Source organism: Thamnophis sirtalis, unplaced genomic scaffold (genome assembly GCF_051295495.1).
Source record: "Thamnophis sirtalis isolate CommonGarterSnake01/CBP01778 unplaced genomic scaffold, rThaSir2_p1.2 scaffold_2, whole genome shotgun sequence".
In the NCBI taxonomy this organism is placed as follows: domain Eukaryota; kingdom Metazoa; phylum Chordata; class Lepidosauria; order Squamata; family Natricidae; genus Thamnophis; species Thamnophis sirtalis.
Window position 1 is genome coordinate 61,113,685 of NW_028261382.1, and position 27,960 is coordinate 61,141,644.

At 44.3% G+C, this 27,960-nt stretch overlaps 1 protein-coding gene across 8 annotated transcripts in view; it reads right to left on the reverse strand.

The window, feature by feature from the left end:
• Positions 1-27,960, reverse strand: part of ARVCF (ARVCF delta catenin family member) — a 317,630-nt gene that overhangs the window by 39,146 nt on the left and 250,524 nt on the right. For 4 of the 8 annotated variants that reach the window (XM_087705749.1, XM_087705748.1, XM_087705755.1 and 1 more), the window contains 5 exons: positions 27,585-27,768; positions 13,407-13,524; positions 11,112-11,283; positions 8,865-8,918; positions 5,110-5,181 (listed from right to left, as the gene is read on the reverse strand). In XM_087705749.1, the coding sequence (XP_087561875.1) occupies positions 5,110-5,181; positions 8,865-8,918; positions 11,112-11,283; positions 13,407-13,524; positions 27,585-27,768 (600 nt within the window). Of the gene's footprint in view, positions 1-5,109; positions 5,182-8,864; positions 8,919-9,004; positions 9,023-11,111; positions 11,284-13,406; positions 13,525-27,584; positions 27,769-27,960 lie in introns of all 8 variants that reach the window. The other 4 variants (XM_087705751.1, XM_087705750.1, XM_087705753.1 and 1 more) reach the window with 2 other exon arrangements.

Consider the following 27,960-nt stretch of genomic DNA (forward strand, 5'->3'; position numbering starts at 1 on the left):
TCATTCACAGTACGCAAGGCTTGGCAAACAGTCTTTCAGAGGAATTTTTATCAACACGAACCTTATCTCGCTTGGAGAGCTGCCAGATAACTAGTTTCCAAATGCAGGGCAAAGCAATACTTGGGACAGAATCTCTTATAGTCAAACAGAACTTTCTACTTTCAAAATGACCAAAGGAACAAATTGTTTCCTGCAAAAGCCCCCTCCCCATTTGCTTCCTCTGGGAGGGGCCAATCACCTCCAAGGTGTGGCTTTACTCTTGAGTCAACCCTGCTTTCTTAATTGTTTCTTGTCTTCTGGCAGCTCTGCGCATGCGCACACTGGGAACAGGCTCCAGCTGTTCCTCTGCCTCACTGCTGTCTAGCTCCCTCTCTGCCTCCGACGCACAGCCCTCGTCTGAGCTTTCCTCAGCTCCCAGGACTGGCCCGTGTTCCTCCCCAACCTCCTCACTGTCTGACTCTGTTGCCAGCTCTGCTGGCTGCCGGCGGGCCACAACAAGAGCTTCACCGTTTTTGAAGGACCCAAGCAGAGCATTTTTTTTTTACCAATCTTAACTAAGCAGCGGATACAATGCACAATCCTTCATTATTCATTTCAGCCTTTCCACAAAAGATTCTTTGAAGGATTACCTCTATTATTTCCATTTGTTCAAAAAATATCCTGCCTTAAAGTACACCTGAATGTGGAAAAAAAAATTAATATACAATGGTTGGCTTCCAACATACACACACAGCAGGCCACGATATCACTCAAATCAAATCCATTTCCTCATTTAGACCTTTTCGGTCTTGACAATGTGGCTCGGCCTGGGCTGGCAATTAATCTCATCCGAAAAGAATTAAAACGCCATGTCACCGAGCTGGCCTTGCCATTAATAGATCAGTAACCATGATTTTATTCTTCTCTTGTTTGACGGACAAATTCCGCCAACACATTATAAATTAAGGAAGCCACACAGACATTTACAAGGTGGGGGGGGGGGGGGGGAAGCAATTAGAAATAGAAGAAATCTTTTTATAGCACTACATTACGAAATATATCCCGAACCAACCATCAGGCTCAAAATAAAAAGTGACACTCTAAGATTCTTTCAGGCTGAGTTATTCCATTTTTTCATACCTTTTGACAACATCATGCCGAAGTGAACACTCAATTATCTGCATCTACAACAGTGTTTTTCAACCTTTTTTGTGCAAAGGCACACTTTTTTAATGAAAAAAATCATGAGGCACACCACCATTAGAAAATGTTTAAAAAATTTAACTCTGTGCGTATATTGACTATATATAAAGTAATTTTCCCACGGCACACCTTACACTATGTCACGGCACACTAGTGTGCCGCGGCACAGTGGTTGAAAAACACTGATCTACAATATAGGGAGCTATTAGGAAGGCACTGTCTTCACCCTCTTTCTCTCACACTTAATATCTGGGTGGAGTTTGTCCCTTATTCCTCTGGAAGGCAGCTCCTGTTCTGACCCAGCCTTAGCAGAAGCAAGAAACAGACTCCTTGCCACACAAAAAATCCCTCTTTCTTTACCTCTTGTGAATTAATTGCATTCACCCATCAAAAAGTCCAGGCAAGAGTCCTTCAAGGAGTTAATGGCAATACAGACCTTATCAGTTCCTTGCGATAACCGTGAGCTCCCAGCTGAAAGGGTGCAAATTAAGTTCTGGCAAGCAGTCTTTGATGCATGAAGCAAAAACTCCAGAAATACGATCTGTTGTCTCCCTTTCCTTCTATTTATTCCCCCCAAGGGACCATTCAGCAGCCACGTGTGCTTTGCTTCCCAAGTCGACTCCTTGTCCTCCATTGCTCACCTCTTCTAACTGCTCTGCACATGCATCTGGAACAGGCCTCAGCTGTTCTTCCTCCTCACTCATAACAGCCTCGATTTTTCGATTTCGATTTTATTGTATTTCTATGCCGCCCTATTCCCAGAGGGACTCAGGGCGGCTCACAAACCAAGTCAGGGCGGGGGGGGGGGGGAAACAAACAGAAAAAAGAAAGGCAATGGACAACACAACACAAGAATTAAAAAAAAAAAAAAATCAACAGCTACACCATTCGAGCGGGGACAGGAATTCATCAGCCCCAGGCCTGTCGGAACAGCCAGGTTTTGAGGGCTTTGCGGAAAGCCTGGAGGGTGGTGAGGGTCCGAATCTCCACGGGGAGCTTGTTCCAGAGGGCCAGAGCAGCCACAGAGAAGGCCCTCCTCCGGGTGGTAGCCAATCGGCATTGGCCAGTGGATGGAATTCGGAGGAGGCCTAATCTGTGGGATCTAATCGGTCTAGTGGAGGTAATTGGCAGCAGGCGGTCTCTGAAGTACCCAGGTCCAATACCATGAAGGGGCTTTATAAGTGACGACTAGCACCTTGAAGCGTATCCAAAGACCAATAGGCAGCCAGTGCAGCTCGCGGAGGATAGGTGTAACGTGGGTGAACTGAGGTGCACCCACGATCGCTCACGTGGCTGCATTCTGGACAAGCTGAAGTTTCCGAATGCTCTTCAAGGGCTGCCCCATGTAGAGCCTCCAAAGGCAGCTGCTTCTCCGGTGGCTGGGAAATGTCGGACGGCCCTGGCTCTATCCATCAGAGCCTTCTCCAGACTCCAGCACTGGAACAAGTTCCTCCCCAATCTCCTCACCATCCGAGTCTGCTGCCAACTCTGCTGGCAGCTGGTGGGCCACAACAGCTCCTCCCTCCTGGAAATCCACTTCCTCACTATATTCCATCATATTGTGTGCGGACTTCAATTCCCAGAATTCCTCAGTCACCATGGGTCAGGACCCAAACCAAGAATGGCAGGTGGTGATTCTTCCAAGCTAAGTTCGTTATTGTTTACCACCTATAGACAGAATCTTGCCAGGCTAAACACTCAACTATATGCCTCTAAAATATACTCATGGAACTGTTAGGGAGAGGCTGTCTTCACCCTCTTTCTCTCACGCATAACATCACAGCTGAGTTGCCTCTTACCCCTTTGGAACATACCCTATCCCTCCTGGGGATTCACCTCTTCCTTCAATCCATCAAACCCACCACTCTTCTAGATATTTTCACTCGCTTCTTTTCAAGTGTATCTTTAAAAAAGACATTCTCCATGGCTTCAACTTTTCCTCAAATCCAGACATGATGCATATAAATTCAACCGGTATCATATTTCCCGTTTTTTCCCTGTAGGCAGGAACAATTCCCTCGGGTCAGCTCAAAAGACATCCAAGGACTTCCAAATAAAAAATAAACTAGAAGTAAAACATTTTTGCAACTACTGTGAGGAAAAAAATAACCCCAAGGCTGTTTCCCCCCCTCAAAACAACCTTCGTATCTTTCTCCGTGCCCCTCAATATTCTTACCCAGTCTTCCCAAGAGCCTGGTCCCAACAAAAACCCCTTTTATTAATTTACTGTGAATTCTGCTCATTCACATCCAGCAAAGTCTTTCGAGGGAGGATTTACAGTCACAGACCTGATCTCCCTTGGAGAGCTGCCAGGCCGAGATCTGCAAAACTTGGCAAGGAGTCTCCAAACCAATTAAGCAAAGTAATAGTCTCCTGCAAACTCCACTCCCCTTTCGCTCCTCTTTTATTTCCTCTGGGAGGGGCCATTCATCGTCCACCTGTGGCTTTACTCCCAAGTCAACCCCTGTTCTTTAGCTGTTCCCTTCATCTGGCCACTCTGCGCATGCGCACACTGGGAACAGGCTCCAGCTGTTCATCTGCCTCACTGATGTCTGAAGGCTGTTGATAACTGGCATATGGCCCTGTCCCCCTCTCTGCCTCCAACACAGAGCCCTCCTCAGACTCCAGGACTGGCCCATGTTCTTCCCCAACCTCCTCACTGTCCGAGTCTGCTGCTAGCTCTACTAGCGGCCCACAAAACTCAGTCTACTTGTATTAGGCTCAAAATAGTGCCGGTGAGAGAGACCTTGGAGTCCTGGTGGACGATCCCTTAAACATGAGCCAACCAAAAAAAGCCAATGGAATCCTTGGTTGTATAAACGGAGGCATAGAATCAAAATCAAGTGAAGTGTTAGTCCTATTTTGTAAAGCCCTAGTAAGGCCACACCTGGAATGCTGCATCCAGTTTTGGTCACCACATTACAAAAAAAGATGTTGAGACTTTGGAAAAAGTGCAGAGAAGAGCAGCTAAGATGATTAAAGGCCTGGAGACTAAAACATACGAGGAACGGTTGCAGGTACTGGGTAGTCTAGAGAAAAGAAGGACTAGAGGGGGACATGATAGTAGTATTCCAGTATTTGAGGGGCTGCCACAAAGAGGAGGGGATCAATTTATTTTCCAAACCACCAGAAGGCAAGACAAGAAATAATGGATGGAAACTAATCAAGGAGATAAGCAACCTGGAATTAAGGAGAAGCTTCCTAACAGTGAGAACAATTAATCAGTGGAACAGCTTGCCACCAGAAGTTGTGAGCGCTTCATCTCTGGAGGTTTTTAAGAAGAGGCTGGGCAACCATTTGTCTCAAATGGTGTAGGGTCTCCTGCTCAAGGAGGGGGTTGGACTAGAAGACCTCTACGATCCCTTCCAACTCAGTTATTCTGAACGACTTGCCTCCAGAAGTTGTGGATGCTTCATCTCTGGAGGTTTTTAAGAAGAGATTGCACAGCCACTTGTCTGGAATGGTATCGAGCAGGGATGGGTTCTGGCCGGCTTGACTGCCAGTTTGCTTTTATGCGTGCTGGATGCACAGGCATGCACAGTTCAATTAAAATTGTTCTGCGCATTTGCAAGACTTAAAAACAAGATGGCAGCCCCAATGGCACCAACCGGAGAACTGGCCTGTATGGCTACTGGTTCCAGTGACCCATGCCACCATACCACTACTGGTTGGGCCAAACTGGGCCGAACCGGTAGGAACCCACCTCTGGTATAGGGCCTCCTGCTCCTTGAGCAGGGGGTTGGACTAGAAGACCTCCACGGTCCCTTCCAGCTCTATTCTGATTAATGTGGCCCGCTCTTTCTGGTGAGTGGTCCTGTTTCCAGGTAAATGTCCCTTTTGCAACCACGAAATTGGATGTTATGACCCTCCTCTTCTGCAACACTCCTTACGGATGCACAATTTACTCTTTGCTGATTTCTGAATTACCTTTTGCTGATTCGGATCGCTTAGGTAAATCCAGTGTATCGAAGTTCCGGTCGACATCCCCGTTCTTCTTTCCTAAGCAGGAGACACAGGAAATGACTGAATCAATATGATTTGGGGGGGTCAGTAATCAACCAAAACCCATTTCTATGTCATCCCCAATTGGGACAAACTGAATGCAAAGCTTAAAATCACGTCCCTTCTCACCCCCCAATCCCCCATTATCTGTACATGCGTTTTCTCCCTATGGAAGCTTGGGACATATATTTACTGGACATGCAAATGAGGTTTTCATGAATGAGGAGAAACGACAAACAAGTGGTGGGAAGTATGATTGACTGGCATACAGGTAGTCCTCAACGCCCGACCGCAATCAGGGCCAGGATTTCTGTTGTTAAGTGAGTTGCATTCATTTGATGACCTTTTTTTGGCACAGTTGTTAAGCGAATCACTGTGGGTGTTAAGCGAATCCTGTAGTTGTGAACAGCACTTAGATTTATATGCCATTTGCAGTGCTTTTACAGCCCACTCTAAGGGGTTTACAGAGTCAGCCTCTTACCCCACAACAATCTGGGTCCTCATTTTACCCACCTCGGAAGGACGGAAGGACGAGACAACCTTGACTAGTGAGATTCGAATTGCCAAATTGCAAGCAGCCAACAGTTAGCAGGTATAGCCTGAAATTCTGCACTCTAACCACTGTGCAGGCAGGCAGGCAGGGAGAGAGGGAGGGAGGGAAGGAGGGAAGGAAGGAAGGAAGGAAGGAAGGAAGGAAGGAAGGAAGGACAATAGCACTAACACTAGTATATAAGTCTTATATACAGTACCACATCACGGTACTTTCCAGCCCTCTCTAAGGGGTTTACAGAGTCAGCCTCTTGCCTCCAACAATCTGGGTCCTCATTTTACCAACCTCCGTAGGACGGAAGGCTGAGTCAACTTTGAGTCTGGTGAGATTTGAACTGCCAAATTGCAAGCAGCCAGCAGTTAGAAGGTATAGCCTGAAATTCTGCACTCTAACCACTGTGCAGGCAGGCAGGGAGAGAGGGAGGGAGGGAAGGAAGGAAGGAAGGAGGGAAGGAAGGAAGGAAGGAAGGAAGGACGGACGGAAGGAAGGAAGGACAATAGCACTAACACTAGTATATAAGTCTTATATACAGTACCACATCACGGTACTTTCCAGCCCTCTCTAAGCGGTTTACAGAGTCAGCCTCTTGCCCCCAACAATCTGGGTCCTCATTTTACCAACCTCGGAAGGATGGAAGGCTGAGTCAACTTTGAGTCTGGTGAGATTTGAACTGCCAAATTGCAAGCAGCCAGCAGTTAGAAGGTATAGCCTGAAATTCTGCAATCTAACCACTGTGCAGGCAGGCAGGCAGGGAGAGAGGGAGGGAGGGAGGGAGGGAAGGAAGGAAGGAAGGAAGGAAGGAAGGAAGGAAGGAAGGAAGGAAGGAAGGAAGGAAGGAAGGAAGGAAGGAAGGAAGGACGGAAGGAAGGAAGGAAGGAAGGACAATAGCACTAACACTAGTATATAAGTCTTATATACAGTACCACATCACGGTACTTTCCAGCCCTCTCTAAGCGGTTTACAGAGTCAGCCTCTTGCCTCCAACAATCTGGGTCCTCATTTTACCGACCTCGGAAGGACGGAAGGACGAGACAACCTTGAATTGACTTTGGGCCAATCACCGGGAGACTGGGAGTTCTAGTCCTGCCTTAGCCATTAAAACCAGCTGAGTGACTTTGGGCCAGTTTTCCTCAGCCCAACCCACCTCACAGGGATTTTGCTGTGGGGAAAATAGAAGGAGGAAGGTGTATAGGATGCATTCACCGCCTGAGTGATTTGTAAAAATAATAAAGGCAGGATATAAACAAGCAAAGAAGCCAACCATATTCTAGCTATCTGGCCTGATTCTAGAATTTTCTAGAAGTCTGACAAGAGGAATTCATTTCTTTCCATGCCTCTAAGTCAGCGAGAGTCCAAGTGCAATAAAAACGCGATAAAAATATTTAAATATTTAGTTCTGACCCAGGCTTCCTTAGAAAGCAAGAAGCAAAGTCTTGATCCCTGCAAAACCTCTTTTATTTCCACAACTGGGAACTCCTTTCATTCACAGTCAGCCAGGCTTAGCAAACAGTCTTTCAGAGGAATGTTTATCCACACGCACCTTATCTCACTTGGAGCGCTGCCAGATAACTAGTTTCTAGACACAGGGCAAGGCAAACCCAGCACAGAGTCTCTTATAGTCACAAACAGAACTTTCCACTCTTGAACCGACTGAAGGAATTGATTCCTGCAAAAGCCCCCTCCCCATTCGCTCCTCTTTTGTTTTCTATGGGAGGAGCCAAGGTGTGGCTTTACTCCCAAGTCGACCCTGATTTCTTGGTTGTTCTTGTCTTCTGGCAGCTCTGCACATGCGCACACTGGGAACAGGCTCCAGCTGTTCTTCTGCCTCACTGCTGTCTGGTCTGAGCTTTCCTCAACCCCCAAGGAGTGGCCCATGTTCCTCCCCAACCTCGTCATTGTCCGAATCTGCTGCCAGATACAATGGCACCGGTGGGCCACAACATTCCCTATCAAATCTGAACAGGTGACAAGTCATTCCGAAAGAAAATCCAGTTTTTTTTTTTCAACTTTAGAAAGTTATGCACCTCAAGGCAACAGAGTGAGCCACAGACACAAGGTCAGCAGGATTTGGTTGCGTTTCTCATTTCTTTTTTTAAAAAAACTTACCAGGAGGGAAAAAAAAATCTCAGCAAGGGAAATAAGTAAAAATAAATAAATAAACTTAAAAAAAAATACCCTTCCTGAGGTTCCACGAATTCAGGCGTATTACCAATACAAAGCAGCTTTTAAATGGTTCAGCAGTTTTTTATCTCCAGCGCTCAGAAATGTATACCTCAGGGAAAATTCTCGCTAGGAATTTTTTTGTTTTGTTCAATGCGTTTCGTGAACAACCTTTAAAAACTTCTTCAAAAGCCAGCTTGGCGGGGTTGGAAGATTGCCATAAGGAAACAACAGCCGTTGGAAGGGAAGGCTAATCTTGATTCCCCTCTCCACTTCCCCACTCGCAAATCAACAAGGTTAATAATAGTAATAATAAAAATGATTTGAAGTGTAGATTGTGCAAAAAGGCAGAGGAAACGGTAGGTCACATGCTCAGCTCCAGCGAGAAGGTTGCACAAAGTGATTAGGAACAATGACCTACCTAACCTGTCACTCAATGGGAACTGCTGTAAGAATGGGCATGGGCCAGTCATGAAAGGAGGAGGAGGAGGAGGAGGAGGAGGAGGAGGAGGAGGAGGAGGAGGAGGAGGAGGAGGAGGAGGAGGAGGAGGAGGAGGAGGAGGTGGAGGAGAAGGAGAAGAAGAAAAAGAAAAAGAAGAAGGAAGAAGAGGAAGAGGAAGAGGAGGAAGAAGAAGAAGAAGAAGAAGAAGAAGAAGAAGAAGAAGAAGAAGAAGAAGAAGAAGAAGAAGAAGAAAGTTTTATAATAGAGAACAGAAATGGAAAGGGAGAATTCTTCTCATATTGAAGAAAGAGGAGGAGGAGGGCGGGGTGGAGGAGGAAACATCTTGTCACATTTTTGGCTGGGTCCATCTCTTCTGAAACTGGCTCTTTCTTCCCCTGAAAATCAACCCAAATTCATCCCAGCCTCTTGCATTTCCTAGCCATGGAGAAAACAAGCAGGATATGAAAAATAAGAATAAAATGAAGAATGAGACATGCACCCAGGGGAAAGCAAAGCAAGAGACCCAACCTTTATTTCTCCCAGCTTTCATCCTTATGTTGAAGGGAGGAAGAAGAGAGAAATCTGGCCCAGTGGAGGAAGAAAAAAAAAAGAGAGAGAAAAGAACAGAAATGTGGACAGGAAGACAAGAGAAGGAAGAAGAAACTCACCTTGGTTGAACCATTCCTCTAATAACCAGAAAAGCAGCCCAAGGGGGTGAAAATGAAAACAAACAAAACGTTTTCAAAAGGAAGGACTAAACCAAAAGGAAAAATCAGACAAGAACTTTTGCAAAGCGAGGTTTAAACCTGGGAGCGGAGACAAGCGAAATCTCTGACGTTTTTGAGATGGGAAGGGCACCACAGCTCCCCCCCACTTCCCAGAAAGATGCTCAGGCCCTCCAGCTCTCCTTCTGGAGTTTGCTTGGTCTGAACATCCCAAAGTGTGTGTCTTCTCTTGGGAGGGAACAAAAGAGTTATCTCTGACACAAATGAGATTGGGAAGGAGATCCTTCTGTGAGCTTGGTGGTTTTCTTGCAGATGTTTCAATGACCAAACTAGGTAACGTCATCAGTGATAGTACTTCTAACTTCTGTTTCTCTATTCTGCTCTGCTCTAATTCTATTCTACTCTCTTTATTTTTATTCATTTATTAAACAAATTTATGGAGTCAACCAGCACTAACATAGGTCATTCTATCCTGTCCTGTCCCTTAACCTGTCCTGTCCTATATGTTATCCTGTCCTGTCCTGTATCTTATCCTGTCCTGTCCTATATGTTATCCTGTCCTGTATCTTATCCTGTCCTGTATCTTATCCTGTCCTGTCCTATATCTTATCCTGTCCTATATCTTATCCTGTCCTGTCCTATATCTTATCCTGTCCTGTCCTGTATCTTATCTTATCCTGTCCTGTCCTATATCTTATCCTGTCCTGTCCTGTATCTTAACCTGTCCTGTCCTATATCTTATCCTGTCCTGTCCTATATCTTATCCTGTCCTGTCCTGTATCTTATCTTATCCTGTCCTATATCTTATCCTGTCCTGTCCTGTATCTTATCCTGTCCTGTCCTATATGTTATCCTGTCCTGTATCTTATCCTGTCCTGTATCTTATCCTGTCCTGTCCTATATCTTATCCTGTCCTATATCTTATCCTGTCCTGTCCTATATCTTATCCTGTCCTGTCCTGTATCTTATCTTATCCTGTCCTGTCCTATATCTTATCCTGTCCTGTCCTGTATCTTAACCTGTCCTGTCCTATATGTTATCCTGTCCTGTCCTACATCTTATCCTGTCCTTATCCTATCCTATATCTTATCCTGCCCTTCCTGCCCTTCCCTTCCCTGTCCTGTCCTCTATCCTCTCCTCTCCTAATCTGAATACCCTCACATTCTCTCTTGACGAACAATGGGCAATCGGGTATCTGCATTTGCACGTCAACCGAGATCATTGCTAAAGACTTCCCGGTCCGAAGAGCCGAGCAGCTGTCCAGAAAGGTGTGAGGTTATCAAAGACCACACATTCGCTGGGATCCGATACCGCACAACCTGCATCGTATTACACGTTCGGGATAAGCCACGCGCTGGCCTGGTTCAGCGCAGATTAACTTAAAATGACATTCCAGGAAAGGACCCTGACTCGGCGTACAGACGCATCTCCCATCCTGTATTGTCCCACAGGACACATGTCGCAAAGCAGGTGCAGGAAAATGCCTGAAGATTGGATTACTTCTGCTCATCCCTTACTTAGCCGGCTCATGAAACGTCTGCAAGCGAACCATCGCACTCAGAGAGCGCCACTGTTCAGCCCTGAGCTACAGAGGTTCTGTGAGATCGGTCATTAAAATCTCGCTGCTCATGGCTTGCGGTGCCTGTTGGGAACAGGAAAATGGTGGCTTCTAAGACATTAGCGAAATGCAACACACGGCATCCCTGATCAGGCTTGGAATTCTGGGCCTTGGAGGCCCAAGGCAACTGGAGGGAACCATATTGGGGGGGGGGGGAAGCTGGTTTAGAATCAACCAGTGTTGCAAGGAGATTACAGATTGAGTGCAATGTACCAATCGAAGCATCTGGAGGGCTAACGAAATGCAACACAGGGCATCCCGCATCAGGCTAGCTCGCTTGGAATTCTGGGACTTGGAGGTCCAAGGCAACTGGAGACCACCATATTGTGGGGAGGGGGGAAAGTCTGGTTAAGGCTCAACCAGCATTGCAATCGGATTGCAGAATGGGTGTAACCTTCTTCGTCACGCCCAAGGTATTAGGACAACCCATACCTTTGGCTTTTTTCCCACCGAAGCAGCCCGCGTCGTCTTTCTTTTTCTTATGAGTTCCTCCAAAACTTCCCAGCTGGTTATTTTCTAATTCCCGGAACTTATCGGCGCCTGGAATTTCTTTGTGGACGTGGTAGGAGAGATTCCTCATGATGCAGACACAATTCTCCACCGACTGAAGCAAAGTGGTTTCCCGGGAAAAAAGAAGACGGAAGACACGTAAGACTTAAAGCCAGAAATAATTTTCGTTACGTACACTACCAGAAAACCATAACAAAGGCACTATATGCTTAATAATACATGGGCTGACAGCAGCGAGAATTGTATTCGCACAATATTGGAAAAAAGGAGGCTACACCTACCTATGAAAGTATAATTAGAAAAATAGTAGACTGAGCAGAGATGGATAGATTGACATTAATAAAAAAAGATAAGGAAGAAACAAGACTGTTTTTTCAACACAGGATGTGCTTTATCAATGGATAAATAAAAGGAGTAGAAATTATAGAGGATGAGCGCACCGCATTATAAAATTTTTGTGCGCACCGAACCGACAGTAATGCCAGGAGCAACCCACCCCTGGTGCGGTGGCCTAGAGGTGGAGCTCCCAACTCACAGTTCAGGAGCCTGCAAGTTCGATCCTAGGTAGAGGCAGATCATAGGTAGAGGCAGATATTTCTCTCTCTGGGCGCAATGAGAATGTATCTGCTGGATATAACTCCACATTGGAGACAGGGAAGGGCATCCGGCCAGTAAACACTAAGCTCCATTCAGTTGCCCAAGACTCCACCCCACAAGGGATTATGGGGTCATAAATAGGAGATGATGATGATGAAATTTATAACTTCAGGGCTGACTCACTTAATGACCAAAATCACTTAGTGATGGACATTCTGGTCCCAATTGTGGTTGTAAGTCAAGGACGATCCGTATTCTCCTAAGCCAGGTTTTCTACCCTGGTTGGCTGTGAACCATCCATTGTTCCAAGCCAGCGATGGTTCTTTTTCATTCCCTGCTAACTTTTCCCTTTTTTAAAAATAGTATTTATTAAAATTTTCCAACATTGAAAAGACAAAACACAAAATTGTATTTGTAACAGCTTTTCCATATCGGATCCATATTTTTTGGTAACAATCCTATTTACAAAAAAAATTCTATTTCTGCTAACTTTTCCAGTGGAGCAACCAGCATAGCAGGTCAACGGATGAGTGACTTCAAGCTTTTAATAAACCAAGAACTTACCCAAAGCAAAATATTTACAATGGACAAAGGAGCTGGACGGATATTTTGCCAGAGGCATCTGAGATTTATCTGTGCTACAGCTCACAGCCAGAAGACCTACCAGGGACGGAGAAGCCCTGCCTATCCTCCCCCAGGTTCCACCTCCAGCTAATGACTTGCAGACGGGAAAAAGGGAAAGACCACAGCGCGGTTTAATTTGTGTGGGCTTGTCAAGAATCTGGGAACAGCAGCCAAAAGCTTCTACGTTGCATGTGGGAGCTTTGCTGGAATCTATCCCATCTCGGTCTTCTCCTCCCTCCTGAAACATATACACATATTCGCAAACTGTGAGACCCTCCAACACAACGACTGCCAAGAACTCAGCAGCTGAAGGGAGAGACTTGTGTGCAGAGGCTCAATTCTTCACACTTTGGGAGAAACGCTCTACGGGAAAACTCGGAGCAGAATGACATCAATCAGAATAGAGTTGGAAGACCAGGCAATCCAACTCCATGCTCAAGAAGGAGACTCGGAACATGCGTATGGGAGTGGGAGGCACGGGGGGTGGGGGAAGAGGATGTCACCCGCGTATTGCATTATTGCACCCAATGACCCAAAGCTCTATACCAGTGATAGCTAACCTAAGAGCCGATGTGGCGCAGTGGTTAAATGCAGGCTACTTCAGTTCTGCAGTTCGGCTGTTCAAATCTCACCGGCTCAGGGTTGACTCAGCCTTCCATCCTTCCGAGGTGGGTAAAATGAGGACCCAGACTGTGGGGGCAATATGCTGACTCTGTAAACCGCTTAGAGAGGGCTGAAAGCCCTATGAAGCGGTATATAAGTCTAATTGCTATTGCTATTGCTATTTCGGCACCGAGTGCCAAAACTGGAGCGCACGTGCACTAAAGCGCCAGAACACAGAAGAGAGCAGCTGGCCGTGGCGCATCCGTGTGGTGGCCAGCTGCACTTCTGGGTTCTGTTGCACGCATGAAGACCAGCTGGCTGGGATGGAGAACCTGTAAATAGATAGGGCTACAGATAGGGCTACATATTTTGGACATGCAACCCAGAAGTTACCTTGTTATCTGTGTCTTTTTTGCCGACGGCCGACTGCAAAGCATGGAGAAGAGCATCTACCAACCCTTCACATTCCCGGAGTCTCCGACGTGCTTCAGCGCCATCTGAACTTACATTCCTGCAAAATAATAATAATAATAATAAAAATTCTAGTTCTAGGCTGCATGAACAGAAGGATAGAATCAAGATCCGCTGAAGTGTTAATGCCACTTTATAAGCGTGACCCGACAAATGCGCGCACGGCAAAAGCGCACCAAGGAAACCGTGGTGCGAAAACTGTGACGTCATCAACACGCCGACAACAGCGCGCCGACAGAAGTGTGATTTAAGTTAAGGTAAGGGTTAGGTTCAGGGTTAGGTTCAGGGTTAGGTTTAGGGTTAGGTTTAGAGCGCGCTTCTGTCAGCATGCTGTTGTCGGCGCGCTTCTGCGCTCATTCGTCAGCGTGGTTTAGAACTCGTGGTTTTCTTGCCGTGCTTTTGTCGGGCGCGCTTTTGTCGGTGAACCCTTTATAAGGCCTTGGTAAGGCCACACTTGGAATACGGCATCCAGTTTTGGTCACCACGATGTAGAAAAGATGTGGAGACTCTAGAAAGAGTGCAGAGAAGAGCCACAAAGAGGATTAGGGGACTGGAGGCTAAAACATAGGAAGAACGGTTGCAGGAACTGGGTATGTCTAGTTTAATAGAAAGAAGGACTCAAACTATTCTCCAAGGCACCTGAGGGTAGAACAAGAAGCAATGAATGGAAACTAATCAAAGAAGGAAGCAACTTAGAACTGAGGAGAAATTTCCTGACAGAACAATTAATCCAACAGTTTACTAAGACTGTATTACTATTATTCTTCTCTTCCTTCCTAGTACCTAATCTCTTCCCACTTATGATTATAACCATGTTACTTGTATCTTTACATTTTGATTTGTTTTATTTGTTTCCTAGTATGATGTGATTGTTTATTAGTAACCTATGACCATTGCTGAGTGTTGTATCTTATGATTCTTGATGAATGTATTCTATTTTATTTTTCTTTATGTACAGTGAGAGCATCTGCATCAAAGACAAATTCCTTGTGTGTCCAACCACACTTGGCCAATAAAGACTTCTATTCTATTCTATTCATATTCTATTCTATTTCTATTCTATTCTGTTCTATTCATATTCATATTCCATTCATATTCTTTTCTATTCTATTCTATTCTGTTCTATTCATATTCTATTCTATTTCTATTCTATTCTGTTCTATTCATATTCATATTCCATTCATATTCTTTTCTATTCTATTCTATTCTGTTCTATTCACATTCTATTCACATTCTATTCATATTCTTTTCTATTCTATTCATATTCATATTCTATTTGTATTCTTTTCTTTTCTATTCTATTCTTTCTTATTTCTATTCTATTAATTCTGTTCTATTCATATTCTATTCATATTCTTTCTTATTCATATTTTATTCGTATTCTTTCATATTCATATTCTATTCTATTCTTATCAATTTGGCCATAGCTCCAACCACCGTAATGACTCTGGGAAGGACAATGCCCTCTATTTTTCTTTCCACCCAATCCAGCTTCCGTTAATATTTATGAACAGGCTAAGCGGATTGTCGATGTGCGAAAGGAAGAGCTAAGCCCCATTAAAGACACACAGAGCAATTAACTAAAGCTAATTAGCTGAGCCTCTTTACACAATGTAAACCAAAAATCCAAACACACAGGGATGATACCTTCAAATCATTGCCATGATAGCCACTTCCAAACAGCTTGAAAAGAAATGCTACTTTAAAAAAAAATTTTTTTTAAAGCTTTGAAGGAAGAGTAGAGTGGTAATTTTTAAAAAAATAATAATAATAAACCACCTGGAGCTGTGCGCAATTTTGGCCTTTTTAAAATCTTCCCAGTGTAAGTTTTAATTGTCTCGGGTTCTGAAGCTGCCTTCCTTTATTGGAAACCTAACAGAATTTTAATGAAGAAATGATCAGATTATTTCCCTGAAACAATTCCCGCCTCGCTAATTTTCTGTCACCTCTTTGGAAGAGAATTTTTAAGTGGATCGTTTAGGCCGATGCACTTCTGAAAACATCCAATTGGGGAGGTGGGAGAGAGATATGAAGGCTTCAGGAAAGCGACATGAACACTGGTTTTTATTATCTCAACATTAGTAAGCATTGGAATTAATGTTCTAATTAAATGACAAAAGAGAAGATCTGGAAAACCCTGGGGCAAACTCCATGGTATCCATAAAAATCACAGAAATATATATTTGTGGGATAACAACGACGTCCCAGAAATTTAACAGAGTGATCAGTGCATCCCTCTGCTTGAATCTTGCCAGGGTTTAGTAACTTCTTCAACTTTACAATAATGTAATAGTTCTTTCTGAAGTGACACAATTGATTCGTGCAATATCTATGGAGATTCTCCATCCTCCAGGTCGTGGTTGTCCCAAAGGTGCTTTTTCAAGAGGCAACTGGACTTCCTTGGTTTTCCTTTGAAGACGTTTCGCTTCTCATCCAAGAAGCTTCTTCAGTTCTTCGGAAGAGAAACGTTTTCAAGGGAAACAAAGAGAGTTCAGTTGCTTCTTAAAAAAGCACCTTTGAGACGCAACAATTCAGATTTTTCCAATGGAGTTCATACCCAAGGCAACATTTAAACCCAGTGGTGGGATTCAAATTTGTTTACTACCGGTTCTGTGGGGGTGGCTTAGTGGGCATGGCAGGGGAAGGTACTGCAAAATCTCCATTTCCTCCCTACTCCACGGGAAGGATACTGCAAAATCTCTATTCCCACCCCACTCCAGGGGAAGAATACTGTGAAATCTCCATTCCCTCCCCGCTCCAGGGGAAGGATACTGTGAAATCTCCATTCCCTCTCCATTCCAGGATAAGGATACCATAAAATCTTCATTCCCTCCCCACTCCAGGATTAGGATACCATAAAATCTCCATTCCTCCCCACTCCAGGATTAGGATACCATAAAATCTCCATTCCATCCCCACTCCAGGGGAAGGATACCATAAAATCTCCATTTCCTCCCCACTCCAGGATTAGGATACCATAAAATCTCCATTTCCTCCCCACTCCAGGATAAGGATACCATAAAATCTTCATTCCCTCCCCACTCCAGGATTAGGATACCATAAAATCTCCATTCCTCCCCACTCCAGGGGAAGGATACCATAAAATCTCCATTTCCTCCCCACTCCAGGATAAGGATACCATAAAATCTTCATTCCCTCCCCACTCCAGGATAAGGATACCATAAAATCTTCATTCCCTCCCCACTCCAGGATTAGGATACCATAAAATCTCCATTCCTCCCCACTCCAGGATTAGGATACCATAAAATCTCCATTCCATCCCCACTCCAGGGGAAGGATACCATAAAATCTTCATTCCTCCCCACTCCAGGATTAGGATACCATAAAATCTCCATTTCCTCCCCACTCCAGGGGAAGGATACTGCAAAATCCCCATTTTCTCCCAATCACCTGGGACTCAGGAGGCAGAGAATAGATGGGAGTCATGCCAATCAGAGGTGGTATTTACAGGTTCTCTTTCTTCCCCGCTACCGGTTCTCCAGAACTGGTCAGAACCGGCTGAATACCACCTCTGATTCAAGCACTAAAAAACCTGAAATAATTTTCATGGCTTCTTAGCTTCCCAAATCTTATCATTGTTTAAGTGTTCAGCACCCAAATCACAAGTCCTTTTGTATATTCATACTTGGGAGGCTGCCATCTTAGAAAATTGCAGCTATGGAAGGACTAGTCTATATTTGTCCATAAATTCCACCTGTACCATGTTGACCTGAATAAGATAAGCCAATTGGCCATGTTGGTTCTTTAGACAATTGTCTTCTCTCTTCTCTGGGACTAGCCCCATAGCCAAGTATGGGGACTCATACCACAAGTAAGATTTGAGCGTTGAATTTAATGATTGAGCATTACCAAGGACTGAAAAACCTTCCATTTCATCGCCCCGTAATCCCGTGTCACCTTGGATTTGTAGTAAAGGCTCTTTGTTTAAAATTAGCGGAGGAAAAAGAAGTTTTAAAAGAAGCAATACATTCACACATTTAAATAGACAGATTGCCACTGGTAGATTGTCACTTGATTTCAGCATTCAGCAGCCAACTTCAGTTGTTGTTTGTGTTTGACTTTTCTTTTTTTTAAATCACTTGCCAGAATAAACAAGATGACTTGGATGTAATCCATTTAACATACTTTGCAGAACTTCTTTCCTTCCTCTTTCAAACTTTCTTCCTTTCTCCCTTCCCTGCCTTTCACTTTTACCAAATACCTCCTTCTTTCCCTCCTTCCTTCCTCTCCTGCTTTTCACTCTTTTACCAAATACCTTCCTTCCATCCTTCATGCCTTCCTTCCTCTCCTACCTCTCACTCTTTTACCAAATACCTCCTTCCTTCTCCTTCCCTGCCTTTCACTTTACCAAATACCTCCTTCCTTCCATCCTTCCTTCCCTACTTTTCTTTCCTCTCCCTTTCCTTGCCTCCTTCCCTCTCTTCCTTTTTTCTCCCTCCACCCTTCATATTCTCCTCCCTCCATTCTTTCTCCCTCCCTCTATCTTCCCTTCCCTTCCTTCATCCAATGTGTCCTGCAACTAAACATACATTCTGAGTCAAACCATAAAAATAGTTTGACCCTTCCTTGCTAGACCACATCAGATTCGAAGATCTCCAGAAGATCTCTCTTTATCTTTCTGTCTAATATCTGAAGTGCTCTTGGTGGGAAATCAAGTAAATACCCACTATCTACAAGCTGCTCCAGTTTAGAAGGATATCTTTCATAGCTGCTTCTAAGTTTTGCGACTCCTTGCAAAAGGCAGACTGCTTAAAGTTTAAACCCAGTCAAATCCTTGAGTTTTGGAACTTGTAGGAGATTTTATCCCAGACTGGATCAGCTCTTCCCTGATGACTTTCAATTGACAAAAAATGTGAAGATTCAGACAGGTTGTTTGCTGAATCCACCAACATACGTATAATTACCATAAATATTGCAATTTGGTCAACACTGTGTTGCAGATTGCTTTTTTTTTGTTGCAATTTGGTGGTTAGGCTTATTGATGTTTTCTGCCTGGTTGCTTTGATGTTTAAATTGTTACTTTGGATGAAACCAATCCCTGACCATCCATAGATATGAAGGAGAGATACACATTTTAGGAAATGTAGACAAATACTACTTTATTGCGGGTACCACGAAATGATACCTCTGTGGACTTCAGCTATTTCCTGTGGTAGTGTCAGAATTCTGCACACAATTTGAAAGACTAAATTACTGCTTTTTTAATGGGCATTTTTCTTGTGCTGGGCATGTGAAAAGGCCCACCAGCGTGGCACAAACATTTGACGTACCATAAACACGAGGCTTTATAATAGTCTTTTAAGTAGAATGATAAAAGATTCCTAAGATTGACTAATTAATCAAATAGTCAGTACATTCATAGGAAGAAGAACAGTAAGGTACAGTACAGATTCCCCTCGCACATATGTGCTAGTCATTCCCGGCTCTAGGGGGCGGTGCTCATCTCCATTTCAAAGTTGAAGAGCTAGCGCTGTCTGAAGACATCTCCGTGATTGCATGGCCGGCATGACTCAATGCCGAAGGTGCACGGAACGCTGTTACCTTCCCACCAAAGGTGGTTCCTATTTTTCTACTTGCATTTTTACGTGCTTTCGAACTGCTAGGTTGGCAGAAGCTGGGATAAGTAACAGGGGCTCATGGCACTAGGGATTTGAACCGTCGAACTGCCGACCTTTCTAATTAACAAGCTCAGTGTCTTAGCCACCTATTAAGAAGAATTGTACAAGTTTTGAAAATGGCTCAATATTTCAGTGCTGCTAAAATCTATGAGCTGCATACTTTTTTTAAAAAAATGAGATGCCTGGCAACTGGCATGTACTTCTGACAGTTGCAGTGTCTGGGGAGAGGTCACCCAATCCCGTTTTACGACCTTTTGGCAAGCAAAGTCCATGGGGAAGCCGGATTCACTTAACAATTGTGTTACTAGCTTAACAACTGCAGAAATTCACTGAACAACTGTGGCTCTGCCTTTTCTGGCTACTCAGAACGACCTTCAGAACACAGCTGCCCTTCAACAGGGCAGCGGCCCTTCAAAAATGTCGACAAAATCCAACAATTACCCCCTGCTTTAAACTGCGAGTAACAGAGAGCTGAAGCTTTCAACATAGCGTCGTGCGATGGAAGCATTTGAGAGTCCATAGAGGAGAATCTTGTCCCACCCTTCCCTGTAGTGCCCCCAAGTTGAGACGCAGACCAGATCTCCTTTAATGCACCTTTCAAAGTTACTCAAGAAGCATCCAAAGGCTGGGTGGAACGGGGGCCGTGACTTTGCAGTTAAAAATTGATGCATAATTTTTGGCTATTAGCACGGAAGGCTTCAAGCTGAACTCAAGTGGCTTCTAACGGGCATAAAATATGCTGTCTTGCTCAGGATACAACCAGATGCCATGAGATTGGACAGGATGGGAAGGTTAATTCAGATTCTCCTTCATTTCCTTAGAGTCCTGCGGAAAAATCAGGTGGAACAATGGCTGAGGATTTCTTTCTATTGGTCCACGATAGAAAGTGTCCCCACATACTGTATAACAGTATAGTATGCTGGTTTAGAAGTGGCTAAGATGCTGGGCTTGTTGATCAGAAAAGTTCGAATCCCTAGCACCGCGTAACGGAATGAGCTCCCGTTGCTTGTCCCAGCTTCTGCCAACCTAGCAGTTCGAAAGCCCGGGAAAAAATGCAAGTAGAAAAATAGGAACCACCTTTGGTGGGAAGGGAACAGCATTCCCTGCGCCTTCGGCATTGAGTCATGCTGGCCACATGACCACGGAGACGTCTTCGGACAGCGCTGGCTCTTTGGCTTTGAAACGGAGATGAGCACTGCCCCCTAAAGTCGGGAATGACTAGCACATAAGTGCGAGGGGAACCTTTACCTTTACCTTACAATTCTTCTTGAATATACTGACTATTTGATTAACTAGTGAATTAAGGAGTGAAAATTTAAAAAAAACAACCTATATTTCTTCTGGGACAAAAAACCCTACACATCCATTTAACACTCTTGGCAGCATTAAAGAAATGGCTTTATGAAGAAATGTCTAATATGAACATTAAAGAAATGGCTTTATGAAGAAATGTCTAATATGAACACTAAAGAAATGGCTTTATGAAGATGTACGAAGAATGAAGAACGGTTGCAGGAACTGGGCATGGCTAGTCTAGTGAAGAAAAGGACCAGGGCAGACAGGAGAGCAGTCTTCCAATATTTGGGGGCTGCCACAGAGAGGGGTCAATTATTTTCCAAGGCAACTGAAAGCCCAACAAGCAATAATGGATGGAAACTGACCAAGGAGAGATTCAACCTGGAAATAAGGAGACAGTGAGAACAATCAACCCATGGAAGAGAAGTTGCCTTCAGAAGTTGTGAGAGCTTCATCACTGGAAGCTTTCAAGAAGAGACTGGACTGCAACTGTCAGAAATGGCGTTGGTTCTCCTGCTTGGGCAGAGGGTTGGACTAGATGAACTATAAGGTCCCTTCCAACTCTGTTAATCTGGTTTTCCTTGTTTTCTTAACTTCCTGGTCTACAGAGCCTTGGGGCGAATTCTGAGATCGCTCCTGCAGGAAACAAACGGCTCGGATCCTTCTTAGCTTTTCAAAATCAACCAAGGTCAGCTAGATATTTCCACCTAGCTGACCAAAGCCGTTAGGCTAGCAATGTAATTTTAAAAAACCTGCGCAAAAAATATTTTCTGGAACTGCAGCAGCGGATGTCGAGAGCTGTACATGCGTGCTGTGAAGCACCATCAATAACCTATTGAGAGCCAAGGTGGCGCAGTGGTTAAATGCAGCACTGCAGGCTACTGCTAGATCAGCAGGTCAGCGGTTCAAATCTCACCGGCTCAGGGTTGACTCAGCCTTCCATCCTTCCGAGGTGGGTAAAATGAGGACCCAGATTGTTGGGGGCAATATGCTGACTCTCTGTAAACCGCTTAGAGAGGCCTGAAAGGCCTATGAAGCGGTATATAAGTCTACTGCTATTGCTATTGCTATTGCTATTCTAATAACCTTGATCTTTGAAATTCAGCTCCGCTTTCCCTACTTAATTGTATCAAAGCTTTCCTTGCCAGGGCTCCCCAAAAGAAGGTCCCATCAAACTACATGTTTTGTTTATCCTCAACTTCAAAGCAAGCTTCTTTCTTTTTACTACTTTTCATTAAATTTTGCGGGATTTTTAGCTCCAATGCTATATTGGCAACTGCAAAAAGGACAAACGCATGACTGCTAAATTTATTCTCAGCTGGTGTCCACCATGTTGGTGGCATGTTTAGTGCTTCACAGCAGAGGGAAGATTTTTATTTATCACACCACGGGAACACCAAACACCAACGGATCTGGCAATCTGGAGTTCTTACGGAGAATGCGATTCCTCGCGCACAAGTCGCAGGGACAAACCGCAGGGAAGGGGGACGGAAGATCAGCCAACTATGCTCAGTTTTGCTCATGATGCCATCAAGTTTATATCTGCCCACAGGAGAGAGCATGACACGATGTGGGAAAAAGTGGAGAGGAGAGAGAAAGCTAGAATGTATAGTCCAGGGGTCAGCAAACTGTGGCTCTGGAGCCGCATGTGGCTCTTTTCTCCCTCTGCTGCAGCTCCGTCACCAGTTGGCATCACAATTTTGAGAGGAGCTTCCAGTGGAGGGGGGGAGAGAAGCACAGTGCGCCAGGAGAAGACTCTATGGCAAGGGGAGGGTTTTCCAGTTGTCTCCACAATTGATGGGGCTTTTGGTTATGACAGGTAGAGGAAATAGTAGGCCACTCTAGGAGGAGACTCTATGGTGGGGGAACTGAACTTCCGGTCAGCTCCAGAATTGAACAGGGGGCTTCCGGTTAGGACCTTTGTGGCTCCCGGTGTTTTCTTTTCTGTGGGAGATGGGTCCAAGTGGCTCTTTGAGTGTTTAAGTTTGCCAACCCCTGGTATAGTCAATATACAGATGTATGAAGAGCTGAGGTGGCGCAGTGGTTAGAGTGCAGTACTGCAGGTTACTGTCAACTCCTAAAGCTGCTATAGTGAGGAAAGTGGGGGGAAGTACATTCCAAGCATAACTTTCGGCTGGAGTCAGATCTCAGATGACCACAGCAGGCTTGGTGCACCTCATTGGGGAATGTGATTTATGACACAGACTGAGGGGAGGGAAGGAAACAGGGGTAAAGTTCAGCTATAATTCAAATAAGGCTAAGATCTGACTGCGAAATGATCTTCCCAAAATAAATGCTCCTAATAAATGATTAATTTTCTTTTGAAGTGTGGCCAATACTCATGAATCAATTAGGGCATTTTTTGGAAACCTGACAGTTACTTGCAGTTCAAATCTCACCATCAAACCTCCCTACCTTCTCGCACTGATGATAATACCTAGTAGGGTAATGAAACATCTACAAGCTTAGAGAGCGCCAAAAAAGCTAAAACATCTTCAGATAAACCACCAGAGGAAGATAAGCTATTTTCTCTTATGTTATCTGGCTATGGTTAACAATCGTTCTGATGTCCAATTGTTATTTTTCCTTAACTTTCCATCAGAATCTGCCCTCCTGAAATCGAAAGATCATTATTTTCACCCTCTGTTAGGCAAGGAAATGGGTGGATTCCTTTTTTTTTTTGCGGTTAAACAACTGGTTCTGTCGTAGGCAGGCATACAAACAACCCCTGAAATGTGGGAATAATCCAATCTATTCCAGAGCTCCTTAACCATCTGCAGGAAGCGGAGCACTAAATTCCGAGAGCAGAAAAGGTCACTTCTAATGTTTGCGCAGCTCTGAGCGAGCCTGGTGCATCGGTCTAAAAAAATAAATAAATAAATTACTACGCCTCGATCCTACACAGAAGGCCTTGTCTTCCTTCGGGGATTAGCGATTATTCCAGCAATGAGGCGCTGTAGAACAGTCTTCATTACTTTCTGCTTTTACCAAGCGATTCCCAGGAGAAGCTGCTGGGCTGGAAGTCCAGCGCATTGGAAATGAACAAGCGATGCCAGGCGCCCGTATCAATCAACGGGAATGGGACTGGAGTTCACGCCAGCCACGGGAAGATTGAATACAGTTCCTCTTATGAGCTCGATCTGAACTATGAGCCCTCCTCGTAAAATGCTGAACAATGGGAAGGGACCTGGAAACCAGAGTGGGGGAAAAGAAGATCTCTCTCTCTCTTTCTTTTTTTGATAGACCACATGCAAACGTTTCTCGAGCCAAGAAGGAGAAATGCAGAAATATTTCCAGCTCTCTAAAAGTCCTGGAAACCTTAACAGATTAACAGAGCTGGAACAGACCTTGTGAGTCATCTAGTCCAACCCCTAACCCAAGCAAACCAGTTGTGGCCCAGCAGGTGCCGTTGGAGCTGCCACCAGACTCCGACAGTGAGGGGCCCTCTGAGTCGGCTCTGGAGGATGTGGAGGACCCTGGACAGGGTTCCGACTCTGAGCAGGACGCAGAGAGGCTGGTTGGCCATCAGGAGGCACCTGAGCCTTGGACCAGTGGGGAGGAGACAAGGGAGAATGAGCCAGAGGCCAGTAGTGAGTTGTCCCTGGATGCACGCCATCGAAGAGCTACTAGGCATCAGGAACAATTACAAAATTACACCGAGGTTTTGGTTTCTTGCTATTAAAGTACATTCCAGTTAAGCTTGTCTCGGCAGTCGTTACTGGACGGAGGAGGGGGTCAGAACAAGACCATACACCATTTTTGACATATGGCAGTCCAGTCTCCCCTTGAAAGCCTTCAGTGATGAAACTCCCACAACTTATAAAGGCAATTTCTGTTCCAACGGCTGATTGTTCTTCTCACTGTCAGAAATTTCTCCGTATTTCTAGGTTGAATCTCTTCTTGTTCAGTTTCCATCCATTATTCCTTGTCTGGCCTTGGGGTGCCTTGGAAAATAGTTTGACCCCCTCGTCTCTGTGGCAGCTCCTCAAATATCGGAAGTCTTCTATCATGTCTCTCCTGGTCCTTCTCTTCACTAGACTAGCAGTGTTCCAATATCTCAGGTGTTGCCACAAAGAAGAGGAAATCAAGCTATTCTCCAAGGCACCTGAGGGCAGGACAAGAAGCAATTGGTGGAAACTAATGAAGGAGAGAAGCAACCTAGAAGTAAGGAGAAATTTCCTGATAGTGAGAACAATTAATCAGTGGAACAACTTGCCTCCAGAAGTTGTGAATGCTCCAACACTGGACGTTTTTAATTAGACATTGGATAACCATTTGTCTGAAGTGGTGTAGGGTTTCCTGCTTGAGCAGGGGGTTGGACTAGAAGACCTCCAAAGTCCCTTCCAACTCTCTTATTCTTGTCCCTTCAACTTCTTCATGAAGGAATAGAAGGGGAATGCATCCGATCCCATGAAATCTCTCCGAGGGAACGTTTATTTTTCCCCAAAGCGAAAGGCACTCAGGATCTCATAATATAAGCTGGTTTTCCTACGGAGCATTTCCAAGGCTTGCTATGCTAGGAACGTGCCTATTTAGGAAGCCCTAACGTCCAGCCAACAGGAAGCCAAAAATAACACGATTAACTTGGCAGGGTGTGAAAAGCCTTCACCAGAGCCAGTACTCAAGATTGCAGGAACACACTCATCTTTCTAACGTCCACGTCGACCCTCACCTTGGCGTCGAGTTTATGCAACAGCAATAACAATATTAATTTTTTTTTTTTAAAAAAAAGAAAGGTAGAAAAACAGACGAGGAGGGAATTAACAAAGAATTAACAGAGTTGGAAGGGACCTTGGAGGACTTCTAGTCCAACCCCCTTGCTCATGCAGGAGACCCTCTACCACATCTCAGCTTATATTATGAGATCCTGAGTGTCTTTCGCTTTGGGGAAAAAGAAACGTTTCCTCGGAGAGATTTCATGGGATTGGATGCGTTCCCCTTCTATTCCTTCATGAAGAAGTTGAAGAGACAAGAATTAGAGAGCTGGAAGGGACTTTGGAGGTCTTCTAGTTCAACCCCCTGCTCATGCAGGAGACCCTCTACCACATTTCAGACAAATGGATGTCCAATCTCTCCTTAAACGCCTCCAGTGATGAAGCACCCACAACTTCTGGTGGCAAGCTGTTCCACTGATTAATTGTCCTCACTGTCAGGAAATTTCTCCTTAGTTCTAGGTTGGTTTTCTCCTTGATTAGTTTTCATCTGTTGCTTCTTCTCCTGCCTTCAGGTGCTTTGGAGAATAAGTTGACCCTCCTCTTCTTTGCGGCAGCCCCTCAAATATTGGGAGGCTGCTATCATGTCTCCCCTGGTCCTTCTTTTCACCATTATACTGTGATGTATACATTTATATGTATGTATTCTATTCCTTCCCCCTTTTTTGCCTTTTTCTTTTGTTTCTCTGTGGCTTTTCACTTAATTTTTTCCCACCAGGAATTTGCCTCCGTTCAAGAAGAAGTTAAAAACACCCATCTATTTGTTTCATGCATGGATGATCAATCAACATTTGTCACTGCCCTGTCAGCATTTACAAATCTCTATTATTATAGGATGCCTGGATGCCGAGCTATGGAAGCACATAAAATACATGCTGAGTGATTCATTTCATTTTCTCTTCTTTATTTATATCGGCCTAAAAAAACTGATCAAACGTAAAACAGAATGCCTAAAAATGAGGTCAATCAATCTCTTTTCTTCCCCTACTAGCACCACTTCATTTCTTGCCGCTGGTTGGTTCAGACACGTTGCTGGCTAGTTCAGGGGTCCAGAAAAGAATGCAATTGGATGGATGGAAGGAGGGAGGGAGGGAGACAGATGTGGATGGACAGAGATTGATAGATGTATAATAGAGATGGCTGGATAGAGAATGGATAGAGATGATAGATCGATAGATAGACAGACAGACAGATGATAGATAGATATCAGTGGACAGAGATTGATGGTGGTATGATAGAGGTGGATGAATGGATGGAGAATGGATAGATAGATTAGATGGATGATAGATAGATAGATAGATAGATAGATAGATAGATAGATAGATAGATAGATAGATAGATAGATAGATAGATATAGATAGACAGACAGACAGACAGACATCAGTGTATAGAGATTGATGGTGGTATGATAGAGGTGGATGAATGGATAGAGAATGGATAGATATATTAGTTGGATGATAGAAAGAAAGATAGATAGATAGACAGACAGACAGACATCAGTGTATAGAGATTGATGGTGGTATGATAGAGGTGGATGAATGGATAGAGGTAGATTAGATGGATGATATAGATAGATAGATAGATAGATAGATAGATAGATAGATAGATAGATAGATAGATAGATAGATAGATAGATATAGAGAGAGTTGAGCGAGAGAGATGGATACAGCAGGTAAGTAGAGACAGACAGACAAAGTGACAATTCTAATTTGTGTGTTTTGAAGTCCTGAGTTGTTGAAGATGGAGGATCGGAAACGTCAATTTACAATTATTTCCTTTTAGATCCAAGCTCCCCTCGCCCTCCAAAATATCTATGTTTGCCTGTTTTGGAACATACCAACATTTATAACTAACAAACCATGTTTTAGATAATTCTGGTTGATTCTTAACTCTAATGAGGAATAAATGAAATAAAGAAAGGACTGATATAGTGTTCAATTGCAGCTCATAGGAGAAAGGGCATCTTGCACAAAGAGGCAACATTCATACATCTTTCAGAGTCCTATAGCTGTAGATTTAGAGTGAACCAAATCTTTTAGCTCTGCGGCTGTTATAATGTGAAACCGAGATGGAATGACTGCTTCTATTAACTGGGTTTTATCGCTGGGTCGCTTCTGATTAACAAGTTTCTTTAGTCGGTGCCATAGATTTTCAATTGGGTTAAGTTCTGGGCTATTCCCAGGCTATTCCAGCAGTGGCATATGGTTATCTTGAAACTCCAAAAGAAAGTAGTGTTATTAGCCATAAAAACCTCAAAAATACACTTTGCCCAACGGGGTTGCCACAATTTTGGCCACTACTGTATTTTACACCAAAACAGGGGTGTGCTGAAATGCAACCATTTCCCAGCACCGACTATTAACAGATGGTTACCTGAAGTACCTGAATGCCATTTCTGCTTCCGTTTCCCTCCCTCCAGCCAACGGAACTCCGGTACGGTCCACGTTTCTCACCTCAGGCACCCCGACGTATTCTTGAAGACGGTACTCCATTCCGCGTCTCGAGGCTTCGAATCTTCGTTCGGCTCATTCTCCCACCCCGAATGAGGGATAATCACTTCGTTGGTCAGGGTCTGGAGACCGTGGTTAATGATGACCATTTTGAGGGGTTCGTAAGATGACAGGTTCCAGAGGGTGCCTTGAATAGGAGGAAACAGTGGAAAATAGTCAATAAAATAACCAGAAAACACACACACACACACACACACACACACACACACACACACACACGTGTATATGTATATGTATGCATATGTATTCGTATACGTGTAGGTATGTGTACGCAAATTGCGTATGCGTATACCTATACGTATACATATACATATATATG